At 45.1% G+C, this 20847-nt stretch overlaps 1 protein-coding gene across 16 annotated transcripts in view; it reads left to right on the top strand.

The window, feature by feature from the left end:
- The window catches only part of LOC101160890 (receptor-type tyrosine-protein phosphatase mu), a 156690-nt gene that overhangs the window by 61979 nt on the left and 73864 nt on the right, over positions 1-20847 (top strand). For all 16 annotated transcript variants that reach the window (XM_023949909.2, XM_078938799.1, XM_078938801.1 and 13 more), the window contains exons 10-15: positions 9058-9211; positions 9278-9447; positions 9538-9647; positions 10689-10890; positions 14172-14274; positions 19519-19700. In XM_023949909.2, coding sequence (XP_023805677.1) covers positions 9058-9211; positions 9278-9447; positions 9538-9647; positions 10689-10890; positions 14172-14274; positions 19519-19700 — 921 coding nt within the window. The remainder of the gene's footprint in view (positions 1-9057; positions 9212-9277; positions 9448-9537; positions 9648-10688; positions 10891-14171; positions 14275-19518; positions 19701-20847) is intronic.

Raw genomic sequence — 20847 nt, 5'->3', positions numbered from 1 at the left:
CAGCACATGTCACTGTTCTGTGCAGCAGCTCCAGCAATTCCTTCTACGCCATCTCCAAAGCATCTTGAAGGGTACAGGAATGGGGACTGGTCATTCGTCAGCTCGCTCTAAACGTCAACATGTGAGGATTGACCCTTTTTGTCAGGGTTTCAGTCTCAGAGGCCAAAACCTGGAGGGGCTCAACTGTCAGTCTCCGTTTATTTATCAGCTTCGAACACGAAACAGCAGGCTGGTTAAAGTGTCCAAAAGCTGCCGAAGAGCTTGAACTAAAGCTCTGTTTTCACTCTGTTCTGCTGGACTGAGAACCAACGGACTCTTCATCTGTGAGGCACACAGCCAGCTGAAGCGCCTTCATGTCCGGTGATCAGCCCACGGCCCAAGCCAACAGTTCAAATTGGGCATAGAAGGTTCAGGCGTTTTCATCAGTAGCTGCTTGCACAGAGCGCCACCATCTTTCTTTATGTCTGATTGGATGTCACTTCCGTCTGGTCTTATGTCTCTTCCGTGGGCATCTTTTGCGCCGGCACCATCGTAGGCTTTATGACTTGCCTTCCTCATTCATTTATTCACGCATCACACCCATCCCTACCCCTTATATTAGCTCGCTCCTCCAGCCCCTATCCACACTAACCCAATCACAGTCATCTTCCATACAGTGCACCAATCTAAACACACAGCCACCTAACACTAACTGAGATTAGCAACACACAATACATTAACACAACTTAGACAACGCTGGTCACTACAGCCTTTTCCAAAATCTATTGTAATCCATTTATTGTAGCAAATGATCCTTTACTACATCGCGGGTCACCTTTCTCAGTCTTGCAAATGTTTCTGTGCCTTTTTGTCCTCTCTCTCCACAAAGCACTGTATTCTGCATCCTGATTGGCTGATTATCTTGTCAACCACTCTCATTCAGCTCGCCAGTCACAGCACATAAATCTTTGACCGCGATCATGTTTTCATTCTGTGATGGTGGATTTATTTTTCTATGAAGGTTTGAACTTTGAGATTTTTAGCAAGAGGGAAAAGTGTGAAAATGTTCATGTCTGCCTAATTTTTTATTTTTTTTATTTTCTATTTTTTTATAATTTTTATTTAAGTGAGACCACAAAAAAACTAAACTAAACTAAACAAAACAAAACAACAACAAACTCTGGAACAAACAGATTTGACAAACACAGACAACTACCAATACTAACACATGAAGGCAGGAGATAAAAAAATAAAAAAGGAAGTGTGTGTGTGTGTATGTGTGTGTGTGTGCGTGTGTGCGTGCGTGCGTGCGTGTGTGTGTGCGTGCGTGCGTGTGTGTGTGAGATTGAGGTTCACTCTGCCTTTTGGCCTGATGGCCCTCGTCTGTTTTCTAAGTCTCTCTTATTTATTCATATTACTGCCTCTCAATTATGAATAAGCCTGGATGTGCATGTGTGTGTGCACGTGAGTGCACATGTGTGAGTTCAATAATAAATGGCTGTGTCCATCATACATGCCTTGGCGCTCAGTGAGGCGTCTCAGTGTGGTGACAGACAAACAGTCTTCCTCCTCCCCATGACTCGCTGTAGAGTCTCTGACCTGCTGGATCCTGAACGGCAGGAATGACCTACAGGTTCAGAATGAACTAGAGCACTCTGGCATGGGGGGCCGGGACACGCGCAGTGTTTGGTTCTGCTCCCCAGACGGGTTCTGGGAGGTCCAATGAACCTGCCACTGGTTCGTGACTCCAGGTCAGGATCATAATAGGCCTGCACAACAAATCGCAATTTTAACTGATAAATAAAACAAGATGAATTCATAGGACCTGAATAAAACGGTATTTCATAAATATAATAACATTTGAATCCACTGTGTTTTAGCAGCGTCATATTACAGAAAACTGTCTCCTGCCAGATGCTGAATCCTCATGAGAGCTGCAGCTCTAATGTCAATGAAATAAAATGACAATAAAGACGTGTTCATAACTTTATAAATAACTTTTATGCTATTTCATTTTCTCAAAGAAAAATCCGAAAAAAGTTCAAAAAGTAAAACAGTTTGCTTTGAGTTCTTAGAGAATTCACAGGATGTTGACAAAAATGTTCATCAATTGATGTTTGTTCTGTAAAACCTGAAAACAGAAAATATTTGCAGGACTTTTTAACTGGAATGGATGATGATAGCTCCCCATGACCTCCGATCACATCTCTACGTTGACTTTACATTGGAACTGGTCGCCGCCGACCCGTGAATAGAGCTTTACGACCAGAAAAAAGATGATGGTAATTGGAAGGAGGTACATTTCTAAAGAAGAAAACCTTCCTGCAAACACAAACAGCATCTGAGCATTGGTCATAGAATAAAAGCTCCTGTGTGTTTTTGTGTTAACATCCATTAAAGTGTATCTGGTGTCGGTCGGGGCTTTCAGCAAACATCAGATAAATATTGCACTTCTTTCTCTCTTTCCACCTCTGATTTTCATGCTTCGTTCCTTACTGTCATTTCAGCTTTTATCTCATCTATTTCTGTCTGTGCTTTTATCATTTTATTTCTCTGTCTGTCTGCCCCCACTATGTTCCTGAACCTCCATTCAACTGCTCTTAAGTACTGGACGGGCTCATCAGGGTGTAGGTTAACATCTGGATTTTGATTACACACTTGAAAGAAGGCAACACACAAATAACTTTTATAGCTGAGGGGCCAGGGTTGGTTTGGATGTCCTGACCAGGAAGTTGCACATTAGATGTCTGTTTATCATTTTAAACCAACCACAGTCCCCATCCCCACCCTGGACTGGACTCGCTGTTTTTCCGCCTCACTGTCATTTCAGTTTTGGTCACTGTCCTTGCTCATCTCCATCAGTTGTGTACTCTCAGGCAGGCTGAATCAGGATTTGCAAAGGCCTGTACCTAATCACAGGACATGAACCTGGAGCCGGTCCTGTCATAAGAGGAATCAAAACCAAGACAGCAATGACATCTTCATTTATGGACCAGAAAGAGTAGATAGGCTCTGTAAGGTGGAGGAAACGTCCTCATCAGTGGTTTTCAGGCTTGTGTTCTCTTAAGGACTCGCTGGATTTTCTTTCTAAGGATCAACAAGATGATTAAGACCTTTCTTGCAGCACACCGGTTGGGTCATGCTGGGCTGGCCCCACCTCAGGTAGACGGCTCGCTGTCTCAGGCTGTGTTCAGACCGGATACATTTGGTTCGCTGTAAGGGGAACCAAAGTTGATTTTCCGATAATCCAGCTCAAATTTTCAGCCTGAAACACCCAGGCGGACTCTCAGACCCATCTTTGGAGGTGGTCTTGGTTCGTTTCCAATCAGACTGAGCTTCGGTTTTGCTCTGAGATTCATCAGTCTGAATACGATCCGTCTTCGGAGCGTAACAAGTTAACCAAAACGGCCACCGTAGCTGGTAGTCACATGATGTAAAAAGCGTAGAAAAGAAGCCGTGGACAATTGTGAAGCAACGATTGTCGTGTTATCAAACAAAAAAGGGTCCAACTGTTTTTAGAATGTCTATTTTAACACCTGAAAACGATACTTCCATGCTTTTTTCTGTCTTGTTACACGTCACGCGCACGGTGCTGCTGTGACATCATCCTAAAAGCTACTTCATAGTTTCTTAACAGAATTCTGTGAAAACAATGTCATAACACCACAACGATGAGACACATCCACTCATTGAAGTGAGGTCGGATTAATGCAGGCTCATTGAAACAACTTTCAACGTGACAGATATTGTTTCTCATGGTTTTCCTGTCAATCTATATGTCATAAACACTCATCAGAGTACCTTCATAGTCATCTTCTTGCCATTACCCACCCTGCAGCAGGACCCCATTGGACCAAAAAAAGCATATAAAAATTGTTATGCCTGACGTTGATAGAGGCATTTAAAATTGGTCAGTGAAATATGGCGTATACTTAAATAGCGCTTTCCTACCTACAAGGTCCAAAGCGCTTTACAGTCACAGACCCATTCACCCAGTCACACACGCATTCACACACTGGTGGCAGCTCCACTGCCAACCACAGGCGCCCGCCTACCACAAGAGGCAAGTTCAGTGTCTTGCCCAAGGTCACTTCGACACATGGGTGTGCAAGGCGGGAATTGAACCTACAATCTTACGATCATGGTCGACCGCCAACATTTGAATAAACTATCTCGACAAGGACTACAAAGACTTAAATGATTTCTGTCTCTGGTTGCTTTGATCCGGCCTCATAATTCGTGACCAATGAGTGAAGAGATCTTTAGTCATGTGGTTTTGTTCAAAGCTTTAGTCTGGAACAAGAACGTCCCCTTGACGCCAATCTGAATACAGAGCATACGCAAGGTTCAGGACTTGATCTGGAACAAATAAACGCGGACTGGTTCTAGACCAACAGATTATTCCAGTCTGAAAACACCCTCTAATTCCACTCTACATACCCTATCACCTAACCTGTGAATAATGTTTTGGACTGTGGGAAGAAGTCAAAGTGCCCGAAGGAAACCCACGCATGCACAGGGAGAACATGCAAACTCCACACAGAAAGGTCCAAGCTGGGATTTGAACCATGGCCTTCTCTCTGTTAGGCGCTAACCACTGCACACTAGTTCCTCTCATAACCTCTTTTTTGTCTTTACCATGGTTTTCCCCTTGCTCTCAGTGCTCAAGTACACCTAACATGCATGCCGATACAAGGGGCAGGGTTGACTCCAGTAACAGCTTGTGCTCTCAGGACTTCTATTAATAATAATAACAATAATGGATTGGATTTTTCTGCTCTTTCCCAGACGCTCAAAGTGTTTACAATGTTCTGGAGTCCGGGATCATGTGCTGCCTTGCTAAGGCACCCTTTGGCAAAGCTTCAGGGATCACACTGAAGCGATCCCAACCACAGCCGTACTCTGGGGCCAGATAGGTTCTGGCACAGCCTAACTGATGTGCTGAGAGTTGTCTCAAAGGCTGATGGGAACTCAGCTGGACAGTGAATGCATCATTCCCTCTAAAAGTTCTCCTGAGGATCTTTCTGTCCTTCAGACTCTTTCTGCATCTACAGTCTTCAGGAAAAATCCCTGACAGCAGCAGCTCAATGGAAATGTCATGCTGAGGGCACACACATGTACATGTGTGCATGCAAGCATTCATACACTAATATGCTCAGACAGAAAGGATGGGATTTAAAGGGCCTATACCAGGGGTCGGCAGCCTTTACCACTCAAAGAACCACTTGGATCAGTTTCCCACAGAGATGAAACACTGGGAGCTGCAACAGCCTTTGGAAAACCTGGTGTTTCCAGTGAACGGCATCATTTCACTGGTTTTCACTCGTTATTCACTACTCAATCAACCACATTCAACATGTACTGTCTTTTTATAAGAACTTTCCATCCCATAACAGACTCTGGTCTGTATTAACAGCTGCAGACACGCCCCCTTTGCGTTCACGCTGCTCTCCTCCTCCCTCCCACTCCCACATCCCGACAGTGTTAACGGCACCACGACAATCTTAAAACAGAATAATTGTTTTAAAAAAACCACTGGGAGGAAATAGCCAGGTTGCCGACCCCTGGTCTATACCATGCAAAATCAACATTTTGAGCTTTGAACTGGTTTCTTTCCTATCTTACAGATCAATACTTTTATGTAAGTTCAAGAAATCCTCGAAACAAGTTGTGGGGTTCCCCAAGAGTTGATTTTAGGTCCAATACTTTTTAATTTATGAATGTTTCCTCTTGGGGAGGTCATCAGGAGACACGGCGTTGACTTTCACAGCTACGCTGATAATACACAGCTTTACATCGCCGTGTCTTCTGATGACCTTGAACCTGTTAACACTCTTTTAAACTGGATTTTAGATATAAAGTCGTGGATGGCAAAAAACAGCTCAAGCAGGACAAAACTGAAGTTTAAATCATTGGTCCTGAAGAAAAGAGAGAGATGATTTTAACAAACTCAGGAATTTTAAACCATTTCATTAGCTGCGTTTACATGGACAAAAGTAATCGGAAAGAACGCCTGATCGGAAGAAAAATGCGTCATGTATACGCTGCCCCGATCAGACTCGTTCGGATCAAAATTTCTTTCCGATCGCGCTAGGTGGGTTATGCCGATTGTTGATCAGATCGTGTTCCATATAAACGGTTCATTCTGATCGTGTGTCACTACTGCTCTGGTTTAACGTCATGCATAGATGGTGTTTCGCTCCACAGAAAGCTTTGGAGCTCAAACAGGACCGACCGATCACAGACAAGGTTCACTCGTGTGGAGCAGCCGGACCTATAGCTTTGTGTTTGCGGACGGGGCGGTGGTGCTTTGTTTGTTTGCGCTCCGGGGGGGAGGGTTCCGACCCGCCGCTCTGGGTTAGCGGCTGCCGGACTCAGGAGAACCGTGTGTCCGGGCAGAGCTCAGACCATCAGCTCACTCAGCGGCTTTGGGGCGGTGTGTGAGCTGTTCAAAACAGAAATGTCGCTCAGTCCTTAGAAACAGTTCAAACAATCACGTGGATTTGTGTTTCCAGTGGTGTCCAGGCAAAATAAAGGCTGATGTTATTACCACATATTTACGTGCAGCCAAGATGCAGACTGCGACATTTCCCGCATCAATTTTGTGTTCATCAACAAGGTTAATGTTGTTAGCGTGTGTTAAATTTTGAATTTTAATCCGACCATTGATCCGATTAAGATATTTTACACATGTAACTGTGACTAATGTGTACCTTTTGACTCTGAACTGAGTTTTATTCCTCACATCAGGAACGTTGTGAAAACAGGATTCTATCATCTTAAAAACATTGCCAGAGTCTGCCCATTCCTCTCTCTCTTACAGCACAGAGGTGGTAATGCTTTTCTTTTTGATTATTTTAATGCCTTGCTCTCTGGTTTACCCAAAAAGTCTGTTTCAAACCTACAACTATTACAGAACCTGTCTGCTTTTAAGATACTCACGGACGCTGCGTCCTCCTGCACTGGCCTATTAGTTGTTCCTAAGGTGAGGACCAACACACATGATGAGGCCTCATTCCACCATTACGGTCCTCACCTCTGGAACAGCCTGAGAACCTCAGGGCTGCAGAGACTATAGAGGTTTGTAAGAAGAGGCTAAAGACCCATCCTTTCAATTTCTCTTTTACATAACTTTTGTTATTGTTTAATTAATCATTCATCCATCCATCCATCCATCTTCTTTACCGTTTATTCCCTTTCAGGGTCACGGGGTTGTCGGAGCCTTGGGCGTAGGCAAGGGACGCCCTGGACAGGTCGCCAGTCTGTCGCAGGGTGGAATATCCTCAATCACACACCCATGCACTCTCACACTCACACCTATGGACAATTTAGAGTTGCCAATCAACCTATGAGGCATGTTTTTGGACAGTGGGAGGAAGCTGGAGATCCCGGAGAAAACCCATGCATGCATGCACGGGGAGAACATGCAAACTCCACACAGAAAGGTCCCCCATTGATGTTGTGTTTTTTCATGTCCCCCAGCCGGGACTTGAACCAGGGGCCTTCTTGCTGTGAGGCAAGAGCGCTAAGCACTGCGCCACCGTGCAGCCCTTAATCATTCATTCATTCATCTATCTTGTTAACTGTTAAATCCCTTTCGGGATCGATAGGGAGCCTATCCCTATCCACTTGCGGGCGAATGCTGTGGACATCCTGGACTGTTCACCATTCTGTCGCAGGGCCACAATCACCCAAACATGTGCTCTCACATTCACACCCAGGGACAATTTAGAGCAACCAATTAACCTATGAAGCATGTTTTTGGATGGTGGGAGGAAGCCGGAGTCCCCGGAGAAAACCCACACATGGACGGGGAGAACATGCAAACTCCACACAGAAAGGTCCCCCATTGCTGTTCTGTTTCAGGCCCCCCAGCCGGGACTTGAACCAGGGGCCTTCTTGCTGTGAAGCAAGAGCTCTAACCACTGCTCCACTATGCAGCCCATTCCTTAATTATTAAATCTTTATCTATTTATCAATTTATCTATTGTCCCTTTTTAATACAGTTTTTACTTAAACTGTATAGCAAATTCCTTTCTTTCAAGCATCGACTGACTTTTTCCACTAAAATTTCGGAGGAAAACGTTGGGAAAGTATTAAATATTGACCAGTTTGAACTGTTTATTAGTTTACCACATGCACTCTCATTCACATTCTTCTGTTTGCTCTCCACCCCAAGTCACCACACAATGACACTTGTTGTCCGGGGGCTACTGTGTGGTGTGTTATCTGTATTAGATACCAATTTGTAAAGTTTGGAGGTAACCTTTGAGTTGTCAAGGTCCATGAATTGTGTAACTGTAGGCGGGAGTTCTTACCTTGTTGTAATCCCCCCCCTCCTTTACATTTCTTTAATTGTTTTTCTATTTTTTTGTAACCTTGTTCCCAATCTCTAATATCCCACTCTCTCTCTTTCAGCTGGTCCAAAAAATGGGTTGGGGTTAGCCTCAAAGGCAAAAGGGGTTTATACAAATATACCAGTGATGGGCCGTCAGGGCCTTCAAGGCCTTCTAAGAAGGCCTAAGAAATAGCTGAATCATGTGTCAATCATATTTTGTCCATGCATACTCATTAAATAATCCAAATGTTCTATCCATTCCCTTTAATATGTTTATGGTGGTCATGCTGCTTCCAGAAAGACGTATTTTCACAATGGAGCATTTAACCAATCGCATTTCAGCTGTCCTTTGTTGCCAGGCAGAGTAAGAGCAAAGAGGGCTTCCCTCTTTGCTCTTACTCACACAACTCACACAACTCACACAACTGGACAGACTGGGCTCTCAGCACTGGCCTTGATGGAACAAAAAAGACCTCTTGCATGGTCCGTCACTGAAATATACACTTGGCGTGAAGAAAGCTTCATTTCCCTCTACTGTAACAGTGACATCTGTCAGACTCTAGAGGCCCTCAGCTTCAGCCTGTTTGCTCAGCTGTTGGACAGGACAAGTAAAAAAAAAGACGAAGATCTTTTGTGATGCAGTAGCAGCAGCTCTGCAGCATCAAGCTTTTCTGACTGTAAACATTTGTGTGTGTGTGTGTGTGTGTGTGTGTGTGTGTGTGCACGTTTGTTGGTGCCAGATCCTCTGCATGGCCCGCGTCAGCTGGAGGTAGTTGACATTCAGTCCAAACAGGTGACTGTTCGCTGGGAGCCATTTGGATACAACGTGACTCGTTGTCACAGGTACAACCTGACAGTGCAGTACCGCTACAGGCCTGCAGGGGGACCCAGCAGGTAAGCAGGAGCCCAGCTGTGGTTAACAGTGCTTCACAAAGCAGGCTTAACTTGTGTCCTGTACAGGGAGCCAGTGAAGGAGGAGGCTCGAGAAGAGGTGGTGTATGACACTTTGAGCAGCGTGCACACCGTGCGTAACCTTCTGCCTTTCACCAACATCAGCCTGATGCTCGTCCTGAACAACCCTGAGGGCCACAAGGAGAGTCCAGAGCTTCTTGTGCTGACTGATGAAGATGGTACGAAAGCAGGACTGCCACTGACCTGCAGCAGAAGGAGGTGGGGTTCATTTGATGTGAAATAAATAAGGGTTGTCATGGTGATTCCAGTTCCCGGGGCCATTCCTGTGGAATCCATCCAGGGCCGGAGCTATGAGGAGCAGATCAGTCTGAGCTGGAGGGAGCCTCTGCAGACCTATGGCCTCATCCGGCAGTACGAGGTGAGAAACCCTCCGAGTCTTAAAACTGATGATCAGAAAGACGTGGATGCAGGGATGATGATGATGATGATGATGATGCAGGGATCAGAGCATCGGGGAATGCTGCCAGCCTCCTGAGCTAGTTTGTGTTTGAGCTTTACTGTGGTGGGACCGTCCACGGTTGGACATGTTTCACCTACGCAGTTAGCGCTGGCCAGAGGAGCTGTCCCTAGTGGGTTTCAAACTCTATGTAGCCGCTGTCTCTCATGTTCTCCCCACTAATGAACAGAATTTTGGTGTGGGAAAATAGCAGAAAAAACAAAAACATCTGTATGCCACTGGCACAGGAGCCATGGAAATGTGTTTGGAGACTTTCAGGGGGATAAGTTTGGTCTTTACCCCACAAACATGTTATCAGCCACAAAATCAATGATATCCCTTTTGAAATACTGTGAAACACTTTTTACATGAGATGACATTTTTTTAAAGTCTTGTTTTTTTGGTGTTGCACATTTACTCAGACATTTAGGAAATATTTATCTGTGTAAAGATGATAAATAATTTTATGGTCATATTAATTTAGGATATTTTAATAATGGGAAAATTAACATTGAGAAATTTAAATAGTTAATTTTCTCATATTTATGAATAAATATTAGACAAATGTAAATATGCTAGCAGGGTTTTATGTTTTTCACAAACTGTAAAAAAGTATTAAATTCTGCATTAACAGAAACACGTTTAATACCGTTAAAGTTTGGTTTCTTTTGAACTTCAGAAAATAATTAATTATTTTCTAATTTCTTGAGTCTTTCCGCCTCCAGGTAAGTTTAATAACCTGTGGTTTTACTCTAATAAATTTGCTCTACAGATGAAATGTCATTTATTGTAGGATGTTCTGGATGTGCGATATTTGTCAGTAGAAGTCGTACAAAACAACGTCCAAGGTTTAGATGAAGCAGACAGCCATCGCCGCCTTAGCCGTTTGGGTATCTAGCATCGGTTAGCACCACCTGCTTGTTCCTCCATTAAAAAAAGAAATCCCATTTTCCTCTTCCATAGATTAACTACAAAGCCCTGAGCTCCTTCGACACCGACTTTGACTTGTCCAATCAGAGCAGCAAGATCTTCAAACTGGCCAATGAGACGACTCACATGTTTGGCGGCCTCTACCCAGGCTCCACCTATTCCTTCACAATAAGAGCGGCCACTGTGAAAGGCTTTGGCCCTCCAGTCATCACACAGTTCACCACCAGGATTTCAGGTACGCCGGGGGGGGGTGTCATTACAAATGTGAGGATGAAAGGATAAAAAATACATGTTTCCAGCAGTTTCTTTATTGTTATGAATGACAAAACAGCCGTTGTTTTAGCTGAGGTGCTGCTTAGTGCTTAAAGAAGCTTGGATTGATGAATTCTTAACCCCTTGACGCCTGACTTGTGTTCCAATTCTGATAACATGTTTTTTATTCTTCCATCCATCCATCCATTTTCTGTACTGCTTTGTCCCTTTCGGGGTCACGGGGCTGCCGGAGCCTATCCCGGCTACTTGGGCGTAGGCAGGGAATGCCCTGGACTGGTCGCCAGTCTGTCGCAGGGTAGAACATCCGCAATCACACACCCATGCACTCTCACACTCACACCATGGACAATTTAGAGTTGCCAATTAACCTATGAAGCATGTTTTTGGACAGTGGGAGGAAGCCGGAGACCCCGGAGAAAACCCACGCATACACGGGGAGAACATGCAAACTCCACACAGAAAGGTCCCCGATTGATGTATTTTTCATGTCCCCCAGCTGGGACTTGAACCAGGGGCCTTCTTGCTGTGAGGCAAGAGCGCTAACCACTGCACCACCGTGCAGCCCATTTTGTGAATGCTAAATAAAGTTAAGATAGTAAATTTGACTTGAGCACATTAAATAGATATGGTTGCTAATCGGGAACAAGCAGCATCTACCGTATGATTAACAAAATACTTTTTACCCATCTTCAGCAGGAAGAGATTTTTATTCATGCAACACAGTTTTTTCCAGAATTTTCACTTTAATGACTGACAGAACTAATAAACTATGAACTACAACAAAAAACACAAAACTAAATGGAATTGTCCATTTAATCCAGAAAATATCCGTTGCTTCAGTCTGGTTGTGAAATGCATAAATGCTGTTTTCTTGTGGGCACAAATGAATGTTGCATTCTCCACATTTGAGTCTGGCTCTTATTGTGAAAATCTCCAGCTTTGACACCCATTTACTACCACATCTCAGCATCTGGGAGGACTTCCTGTGCTGGAATGACTTTGGCTGGACCTCAGCGGTTCTTCCTCTCAAACTGCTGTCCAACAGACAGGAGGAGCTGCTGGATTCCCAGCTGCTGCCTCGTTGTTCATTATGCGTCTCATTGTCTTCATCACTGCTGCTGATTTTATCTCATGATGTAGAAAAGAGAAAACAATTTAGAAAAGAGCAGCATTTTCATGGATTCCATGTATTTACACAGTCATTCATAAAGATCATGATCTAGGGTTGGTGGTCTTGCATAAAAACTCAGGGATGCCACTGGGCCCAACACAGCAACCGTCACTGAGGGCCTGGTTCCCCCCACCAGGGATGGGGTAGGGGACAGAAAATCAGTGGTCCAGCCTTCCTTCTGGAACGTGTGTGTGATACTTGCCGGCCGCCTGCCCAGACCCTGGCCTGGATCCTGACCATCCTGTCTCTCCTCTGATGCGCTCATGCCTGTTATGGACTCTTGCCTTCCTGACCCTGATTTAGCTGAGATTTAGATTTTGCTTTTAGCTGAGCTAATAAACCTGCTGCATTTGGATCCAGCCGTCTGCCTGTTCTTGGGACAGTTGTTATTTTTTTCTCATTTTCAATTCCTGCCTAACTCGATCAGGCTCCGGAGACAACAGAGGACGCTGGACATCTCCATTCATTTAACTTATTTTATATTCCACCAGGAATAGACGAGAGCTTGATAACCTTCAAATAAACAGAACATAATTAAACAGATTTTAGAAATTAGGGATGGCCCGTTTGACCCGGACGCTTTGGCACTTGTTTCACGTTCGTAAAGTAGAGTGGTTTGGCACAATGTTTCTGGGCGTGTGTCAACTAGCGCAGATCACGTTGTAGATGAAATATGAAGCGGCGAATGCATTGTCTGGTGGAACCAGGGTTTAGATGTCACTTCTGTTTTAACAGTTGGGCGCTATTCTCTGTAAATATAAATGAATCCCAAACAACGTTTCCCCACCAGTTCTGTCGTTTCCCCTGTATCGGAATCAACGTCAGTTCATCGCACTGTACCATGGTTCCTGGTAAAAAATGTTTTGTGAATAAGGATCATTTTAACTTGGTTAGATAGTTCAATGGTCCATGTGTGTTTTATGGATCTGGAGAAGGCGTTCGACTGCATCCCCCGTGGTATCCTGTGGGGGGTGCTCTGGGAGTATGGGGTCCGGGGAGCCTTACCGGGGGCTGTCCTGTCACTGTATGACCGGAGCAAGAGCTTGGTTCGCATAGCCGGCAGTAAGTCAGACTTGTTCCCGGTGCATGTTGGACTCCGGCAGGGCTGCCCTTCACCGGTTCTGTTCATAGTTTTTATGGACAGAATTTCTAGGCGCAGTCAGGGGCCAGAGGGGGTCTGGTTTGGGGACCACAGGATTTCCTCAGATGTTGTCCTGTTGGCTTCATCAAGCCGCCTCCAGTGTGCACTGGGGGGGTTTGGGGTTGGGTGTGAACCGGCTGGGATGAGGGTCAGCACAGCTAAATCTGAGGACATGGATCTCGACCGGAGAAAGGTAGTACGCCATCTCTTGGTGGGTGGAGTGTCCTTACCTCAGGTGGAGGAGTTTAAAAACCTTGGGGGTCTTGTTCACGAGTGAGGGAAGATCAGAGCGTGAGACCAACAGGCGGATTGGAGCAGCTTCCGTAGTTATGCAGTCGCTGTATCGGTCCGTTGTGGTGAAGAGAAAACTGAGCCAGAAACCAAAGCTCTCAATTTACCGGTCGATCTTCGTTCCAATACTCACCTATGGTCATGAACTCTGGATCATTACTGAAAGAACGAGTTCCCGAATACATGTGGCTGAAATGAGCTTCCTCCGTAGGGAGGCTGGGCGCTCCCTTAGAGATAGGGTGAGAAGCTCGTTCACCCGCGAAGAGCTCGGAGTTGGACCGCTTCACCTCCACATCCAGAGGAACCAGTTGAGGTGGCTCGGGCATCTAGTCCGGATGTCTCCTGGACGCCTCCAGGGGGGGTTTTCTGGGCATGTCCCACTGGGCGGAGGCCCCGGGGAAGACCCAGGACACGCTGGAGGGACTGCGTCTCTCGGCTGGCCTGGGAACGTTTACCTGAATGGCCGGGGAGAGGGAAGTCTGGGCATCTTTGCTTAGACTGCAGCCCCTTAAACCCTGATTAGGGTTTTAGGGTAAGGCTGATTAGTACCAGAGGGGCTATGGTGATGGTGCGCTTTTGCTCCACATGCCTTATCTTCCACACAATGATCAAGGAGTCTTTCTTCTGTCTCCACTCTCAGCTCCGGTAATGCCAGCTTACGAACAGGATTCCCCTCAAAACCAGACTGAGACCACTGTGACGTTTCTGCTGAAACCCGCCAAGAGCCGTGGTGCTCCCATCAGGTAAGAAGAGACCCTGAATATGTAACACAACCACACATGAAGACACCAACAACACTATCATGCAAACAGGTTTAAACAGTTCCTACTTTCTACATGGTGTTGGAGAATACAGGGTCCTCGCAAACGGTTGTCCCGTCAACAGCTGTCTACCTAAAACAAAGATTTTAGTCAGCAGGGCAAATCTGAGTCTGCTGCTATTATAAGGATTACCAAAACACATTCACTAATATTCATGGTCACACACATTTAAGGGCTGCACGATATGAGGAAAACCCGCCATATGCGATGGCGATATAACTTGCGGTATATGAACAAACAGCAAAACAACCAAAAACATCATTTCCATTTCACTGAAACAGTTTAAAATTGTACTCCAAATGAGCCTCGTCTACATAGGTGAACATCTAACATAAAGGGCTCCATCCGATTGGTCAGCAAACGTGAAGGCGTCCATCCGATTGGTCAAATACATAAATGAATTTATTTGATTCTTTAAATACCTCAAGCTGCCATAAGATTGTTTTAGTACATTTAAGGTAACCATTTATTGTAATTTTCGCCATCTTTTGCGATATGCATATTGCACAGCTTGATCTTGTGATAACAATACATTTGCGGTATATTGTGCAGGCCTAACACATTTACACACAGCCTTACCTTGAGCCCAAAACTAAGCCTATATTTGTGGCCCCTCACACAAATCTTTTAGTTCCAGAGCTTTAGCTCCATGTTGACAGTCTCTGAAATGCCCTAACTTTTTGACTGTTTATTCATATAAACAGATTCTTATGCTGAAAAAAGCAGCTTTTTATCGGTATGCAACACTGTACAGTACTAAAATGTTTACACACTTACCAAAAACAAGGTGATTCTGAAGCCAATGCTTAATGCTGACATGCGACACTTGACTGGTGACAGCTTCAGTATTAAAGGGTTAACCTGTAACACCCTAGAACAAAAAGTTCAAAATAGAGCAGCAGAGCAGACAGCTCAGAGCTGAAGGCCTCTTGTGTTACAGAGATTTTACTGTCACAATAGGGATTATGAATCTTCTGACACACAAGGCGTATATTTCAATAAACCCCTTTCGGATTTGAGGCTAAACTTTATTTATATTAATTATGTTCTTATACATTTCTTGTTGGACCAGACGAAAAAAAGAAGCGAGCGGGATGTTTGAAATGGGGTATAAAGGAACAAAAGAAAAGGAGAAAAAAAAAGGCGGTTAAGGAAGTTTGAGGATAGTTTAAGTAGTAGAGAGGAGGTAGAATCACAAAGCGACAAGATGCTGGAGGTTAATCATCATAACTGTCAGATGTAATGTTAGTCAAAATGGGCGGGGCCTGTCCAGAGGCACACAAGATGCTCACAAACATACCTGTGTGCCCAAAACATCTTCACACACAAACATGTCACCACATACACAATACAACTAAAGTTTACACACACACATACTTATGTAAAGTATGTGCGTGTAAAGCATATCATAACATCATGCGTACCATTAGTACAGAGGTGAGCTGACACGTGTCCTCAGGTGAGTGTTTGGGCTCTACTTTGTAAGGTTGATGAGATATAAAAAGAGGTGAATTGCCCGGTCACTCCCACACCAAGACCCCCCGGCAAAGCAGCAGTGGCAGACGGGGCCCCCAGACATCTGGATCGGACGCCAAGTCGAGGGAATCCACCCGCCCGTTAACCCAGGTAACCAAGGATCGCCACAGGGGCCCCAAGCACCAGAGGGCAAGGGGGGCACTGGGCCACAGAGAGCATAAGACCCAGCCCATCCAGAGAACAGACCTCCCGCCACACCAGGGGGCTCAACCCAAGACCCTACCCACCGGAAATCTCCCTCCCAGCTCCAGACGAGCATCCCTAACTCCAACCCCAGGCACGAATAAGGGCCCCGCAAGAGAGACCCATTCTAGGCAGCCACCCACCCGACCCACAGGAAGTTCAACAGAGAGGGCCAATCCCCCCCACCAAAGAGGACATCCAAAAGAAGTGGAGGTCCCCCGTAAGCGTGGTAAACATGTGCCAACCAGGCTCCCCCCACGGTTGGATTTTAGAGAGACCCAGTGCTCGAGGGCAAGGACCAGAATCCGCACCACGTGGACACGGACACCCCCAGGCTCAGAGTTGACGTGATCCCCGGCTCCTGGTCTAGCCAGAGAACTCAAGGATCCCACCAGACCCAAGACGCCGGCACCCAAGGGACACAGCCACCGTCACTGAGGGCCTGGTTCCCCCCACCAGGATGGGATAGGGGGCAAAAGATCAGTGGCCCGGCCTTCCTTCTGGAACCTGTGTGTGACACTTGATTTATAACTGACGCGATACATTTTCTGCAAAGCTGTGTGTACTTGTAATGGCGTATTCCCATGTACACTCGAATATCAAAAACACATGAATACAGAACATTTTATGCATGCACAACTTAAAATCACAACAACTTCAAACTAACTAGGATTTCAAAAAGGCCCCGAAGCTTACAAATCTTTAAATAGTACTCTAAATCACCTGATACAAACAGGCAAAAGCACATGTGCATGAGTTTTTGAGACTCTTTAACTTCTCCAGATCTGTGCAGACATGATGCATTTAAATGCTGGTAGAATGCTGGGTCATCAGAGTGTTCTTATCAACCTTTCCCTCTAATCTTATTTTCTTCTATAGGTGTTGCTGAGCTAACAAATACTTAAAAAAAGGAAAGAATAGGATTATCTCAGCACTCGAAGTTTCCCCTTTAAATGCTTCACTGAGACAATGAACTGTTATGAACAAGGGTGCAAACTCAGGTTCAGGCTCGGTTGACCACGGAGATGCACCGCCATTCCAGTCTTCTTGCCTCTCTGTCTGCCTGTGTTCGGATTCTTTTGGAAAAACTACCAGTCCACCTAAATAGCTTTGATACTTGGAGCAAGAACTCCAGCAGGCCGTCTTCCTCCTCAGTGTCAGAGCTGGAGTCTTCATCATCAGTGTGGTCCCTGAAGCATCACTGCTCAAAAGGTTTCCTTCCTCTCCGGTCTTACCGTCCGTTCTTTAGGCAGGACAGAGACACTGCCAATTGAAGGTATATTTGTTCATCAAATGTGTCATAAAAGCAGTACCTTGGTGGTCTTTGCAGAACCAGCAGAGTTCTTCAGAAAGGTCTGTTGAAACGCGACAAAGCATTTTAGTCTCACAGCAGTTTTTATTATCTTTCAGTCTGAATTATGCAAAAAGGTAAAAGGAAGATCAAAGTTTTATTGATGCAGATGTCATTAAAGCCCATCCTAGTGCTCATCAGTCTGAAACTGTAGCACAGCTCCCACAGATTGTCAGGTAGATTTAAGGGAGGCGGCCAGGCTGTCAGAAACAAACAGCTGCTGTCTGCTGGCCTTTGAAGGCAGCCGCTCTCCTCCTGCTAAGGGAGCAAAGATTTATTTTTAATTAGAAGCTGCTGTCAGCCGGACGGCATGATGAGTTTTCTGTCAGAAGCCATTTGTTTCTGCCGCTCTGTCCTTTACCTGCATGTGGGTTTACAGCCGCACATGAATTATCCTTTTAATGTCAGCCTGTGATAAAGTTCCTGCCGCCCCCCACAGGAAACTTCATCAAATTGAAGGCCAGTGTGATGGGGGGGATACAGATGACCTTTTGATGGAGCTGAGTAATGAAATAATAGTGTGTGCATGCTCATAGCTTTCAGTGGTCTCCAGTGCCACCCCAGCTCAGATCCCTGGGGGGCTCGCAGGCTCATTAGAGCCAAGTTCTGGCCCCAAATTGATTTCTGGACCTGCTTTATCCTGTTTGCTGTCATTGGCTGGAGCTGGTGATAGTCATTGTCTGCCTGTGCAGGGTTAGTGCAGCCTTCAAACACAGTTTGCCTTAAGCCGATGCCCCCCGCCTGTGGAAAACACTAAGAAAATATTTATTTAAAACAAGGGGAAAATGCACAACAGAACATCCATCATGTGAAAGGTTGAAGCGTGTATTGTGTCAGGTTAGAGCAAAAAAGCTCATTTCTGTCATTAGTCCCAACGAAAGGAAGAACGGGAAAGTCCCAAGTGAAGACAAAACCGGAGAAACTGCTGACATTCAACAGAGTGGGATGATGGGATGAAAAAACCAAAAGAGCTTTGAAACTAGTTTAAGACTAGCTACTCACACCAACTGGACCCCTTCAGTCCACTGATCCTCTCTGAATGTGGGGGTGTGAACAAGCAGGAAGGGGTGGGATGTCTGTCATTTCCCCACAAACACCTGAGGAGAGCAGTGACCTCTGATCCGTGGTTACCTGGGGGGTGAGGAGTGGGCTCATGATGGCTACACTCTGGCTAACTGCTCCAGAACTGCTAACACATCTCCAGCAGCAGTCTGCTGATCCTCAGTGGGCCTTCGGCCATTCAGCTTAGATCCAAAGCAGCTGATTCGTTTGGTTCCAGGTCAGTTTGCTGATTGGGTTCCACCAACCGCTCAGATCTTTCTGTGCTGGCACTGACTGGCTGTCTGGGTCTCATTTCACTTGGATGTAGGAATGACTTGAGCTTAGTTCACTGAAGAACCATAACTGTGTGTTCTGCCGTTACGCCCAGCTTCTGCTGTTGGTTCCATTTAGAATCCAAAGGCTGTAGAAGGGGGAAGGTCACACTGGATCATCGCTTTTGGTCATCTGGCGGTTGAACTTTCAATGGCTGCACGTTTTGTCTGTAGAGCCGCGTAACAAACGTGAGAGTTCTGTGCGGAGAAGCCTGAACGTGTCTTAATGTGTGTTCACATAGACATGTCATTGAAAGTGGTCACTCCAAGAACAAAACACTAAACATTCAAAGTTTTGGCTTTATTCAGTAAAAGATCCAAATCTGCTGGTGTTCAGGTTTCTCACATTCACAGGGCTCACTTAACACGTCTGTAGAGAAGATCAAACGGTTGATATGAGATGTACGTTGACTTCCAACCTTTATGACGGATCCTTCAGCAAAAGAGAAGCGGTGCAGTGGTAGGGCGGTCGACCTCGATTCCCGCTATGTGTTGGTGTTTCCTTGGGCAAGACACTGAACCCCAGGTGGAAGGTTGATGCCAGTGTTTGGCAGCAGAGCCGCCACCAGTGTGTGACTGTGTGTGACTGTGTGTGTGCATGGGTGAATGGGTCTGTGCTTTGGGCCTTCAAAGAAGGTAGAAAAGAGCTGGAAAACTATACACCATTTACCCAAACCGTCGCTGCACCTTCCTGTTTGCAAATGAAGGACTGTGTGTTTGCAGTAAGTACCAGGTGGTGGTTGAGGAGGAGCGCTCCCGCAGGCAGAGGAGGGGGACTGCTGAGATCCTGCGCTGTTACCCAGTTCCTATTCACTTCCAGAACGCCACGCTGCTCAACTCCCAGTACTACTTCAGTGCTGAGCTGCCGATGAGTGAGCTGCAGGCCCCCAGGCCCTTCTGTGTTGGTGAGTTTTCCATTTATCTGGTGTCCTATCAAACTGACTAACTAGCCTATCATGACTATCATGAGGGTCAGGACTCACACCAGGGGTCCCCAAACCTTTTTCTTGTGGGGGCCACTGAACTTTTTCTTTCTCTGAAATAGTGTACCAATCGCAGAGTGAGTCTGAATGTAAACATTTATGGTTTCCAGAAAGAAAAAGATATTAATCAGAAATAATATTAATTTTAAATTTGAAATATAAAATAACCTGATAATTCTATCTGTGACCTTCACAGAATAAAAAAGCATTTAAGTACAAGCTTGAGTTATGGTGGTTTTAGTTATTTCTACATCCTTATTACATAATGTGACTTATTTATCCACTTTATTCTGGATCTGATCAATTAAGTTATTTAAATAAATGTTTCTATTCATCAAAATAGTCATGCTTCATTTTTTTTTGTGCCTCAAAAAAAGAGATCAAACAACCGAGAAATTCTTTATTTATCTAATAAGCATCACTTTCACTAAGAATATGTTCATCTGCACATTCTCCTATTTCTTTATGTTCAACTCCATTCAGAAGAAAACGCTCATTTATCAGCTTCTATCAGCTCCATTTCTCTATATTTATCAGGGTGGAGAAAACAAACACGTTTAGTTTTATTCATTTAATTGTTATTATTTTCAGAAAATGGTGATGTGTTTGAAATGTAAAGAGTACACTTTTCTGAATGACTTTTCCTTACTGTCACAAAGTATCTGACAGAAGTCATCAACCAGCAAAGACACCCCTAAAAAGCCTCTGTTTGACAAATTGTTCTCTGATTTGTCAGGACAGAATAATACTGCTGCATTTCAAATATGTAACCAATAAAGGCTGTGCTCTCTCGTCCCATTGAGACTTTGGAGGGCAGCAGCTCCTCGCACATTTCACAGTTTTCACAGGAAGAGAAATGAGCCGCTGCGCTGTGTCCGGCACGTCTGACCTGTCGTTCAGTGCTAATGACAAAAGTCCAGTTCTCTTGTCTTCTTCTGCAGCCGGACATATCTATGCTTGACCTCGTCACCACGGCAGTGGCCCCCTGTTCAATGTCAGAGTTACATTCTGATGATAACTGGTGACGGGGAAATCCAGGAAGTAGGATTACAGATTTTTTTAGGGCTGC

The sequence above is a fragment of the Oryzias latipes genome, chromosome 20 (genome assembly GCF_053564925.1).
Source record: "Oryzias latipes strain Hd-rR chromosome 20, Olatipes_Hd-rR_3.1".
Classification (NCBI taxonomy): Eukaryota; Metazoa; Chordata; class Actinopteri; order Beloniformes; family Adrianichthyidae; genus Oryzias; species Oryzias latipes.
This window is presented reverse-complemented; position numbering and strand designations above follow the sequence as displayed.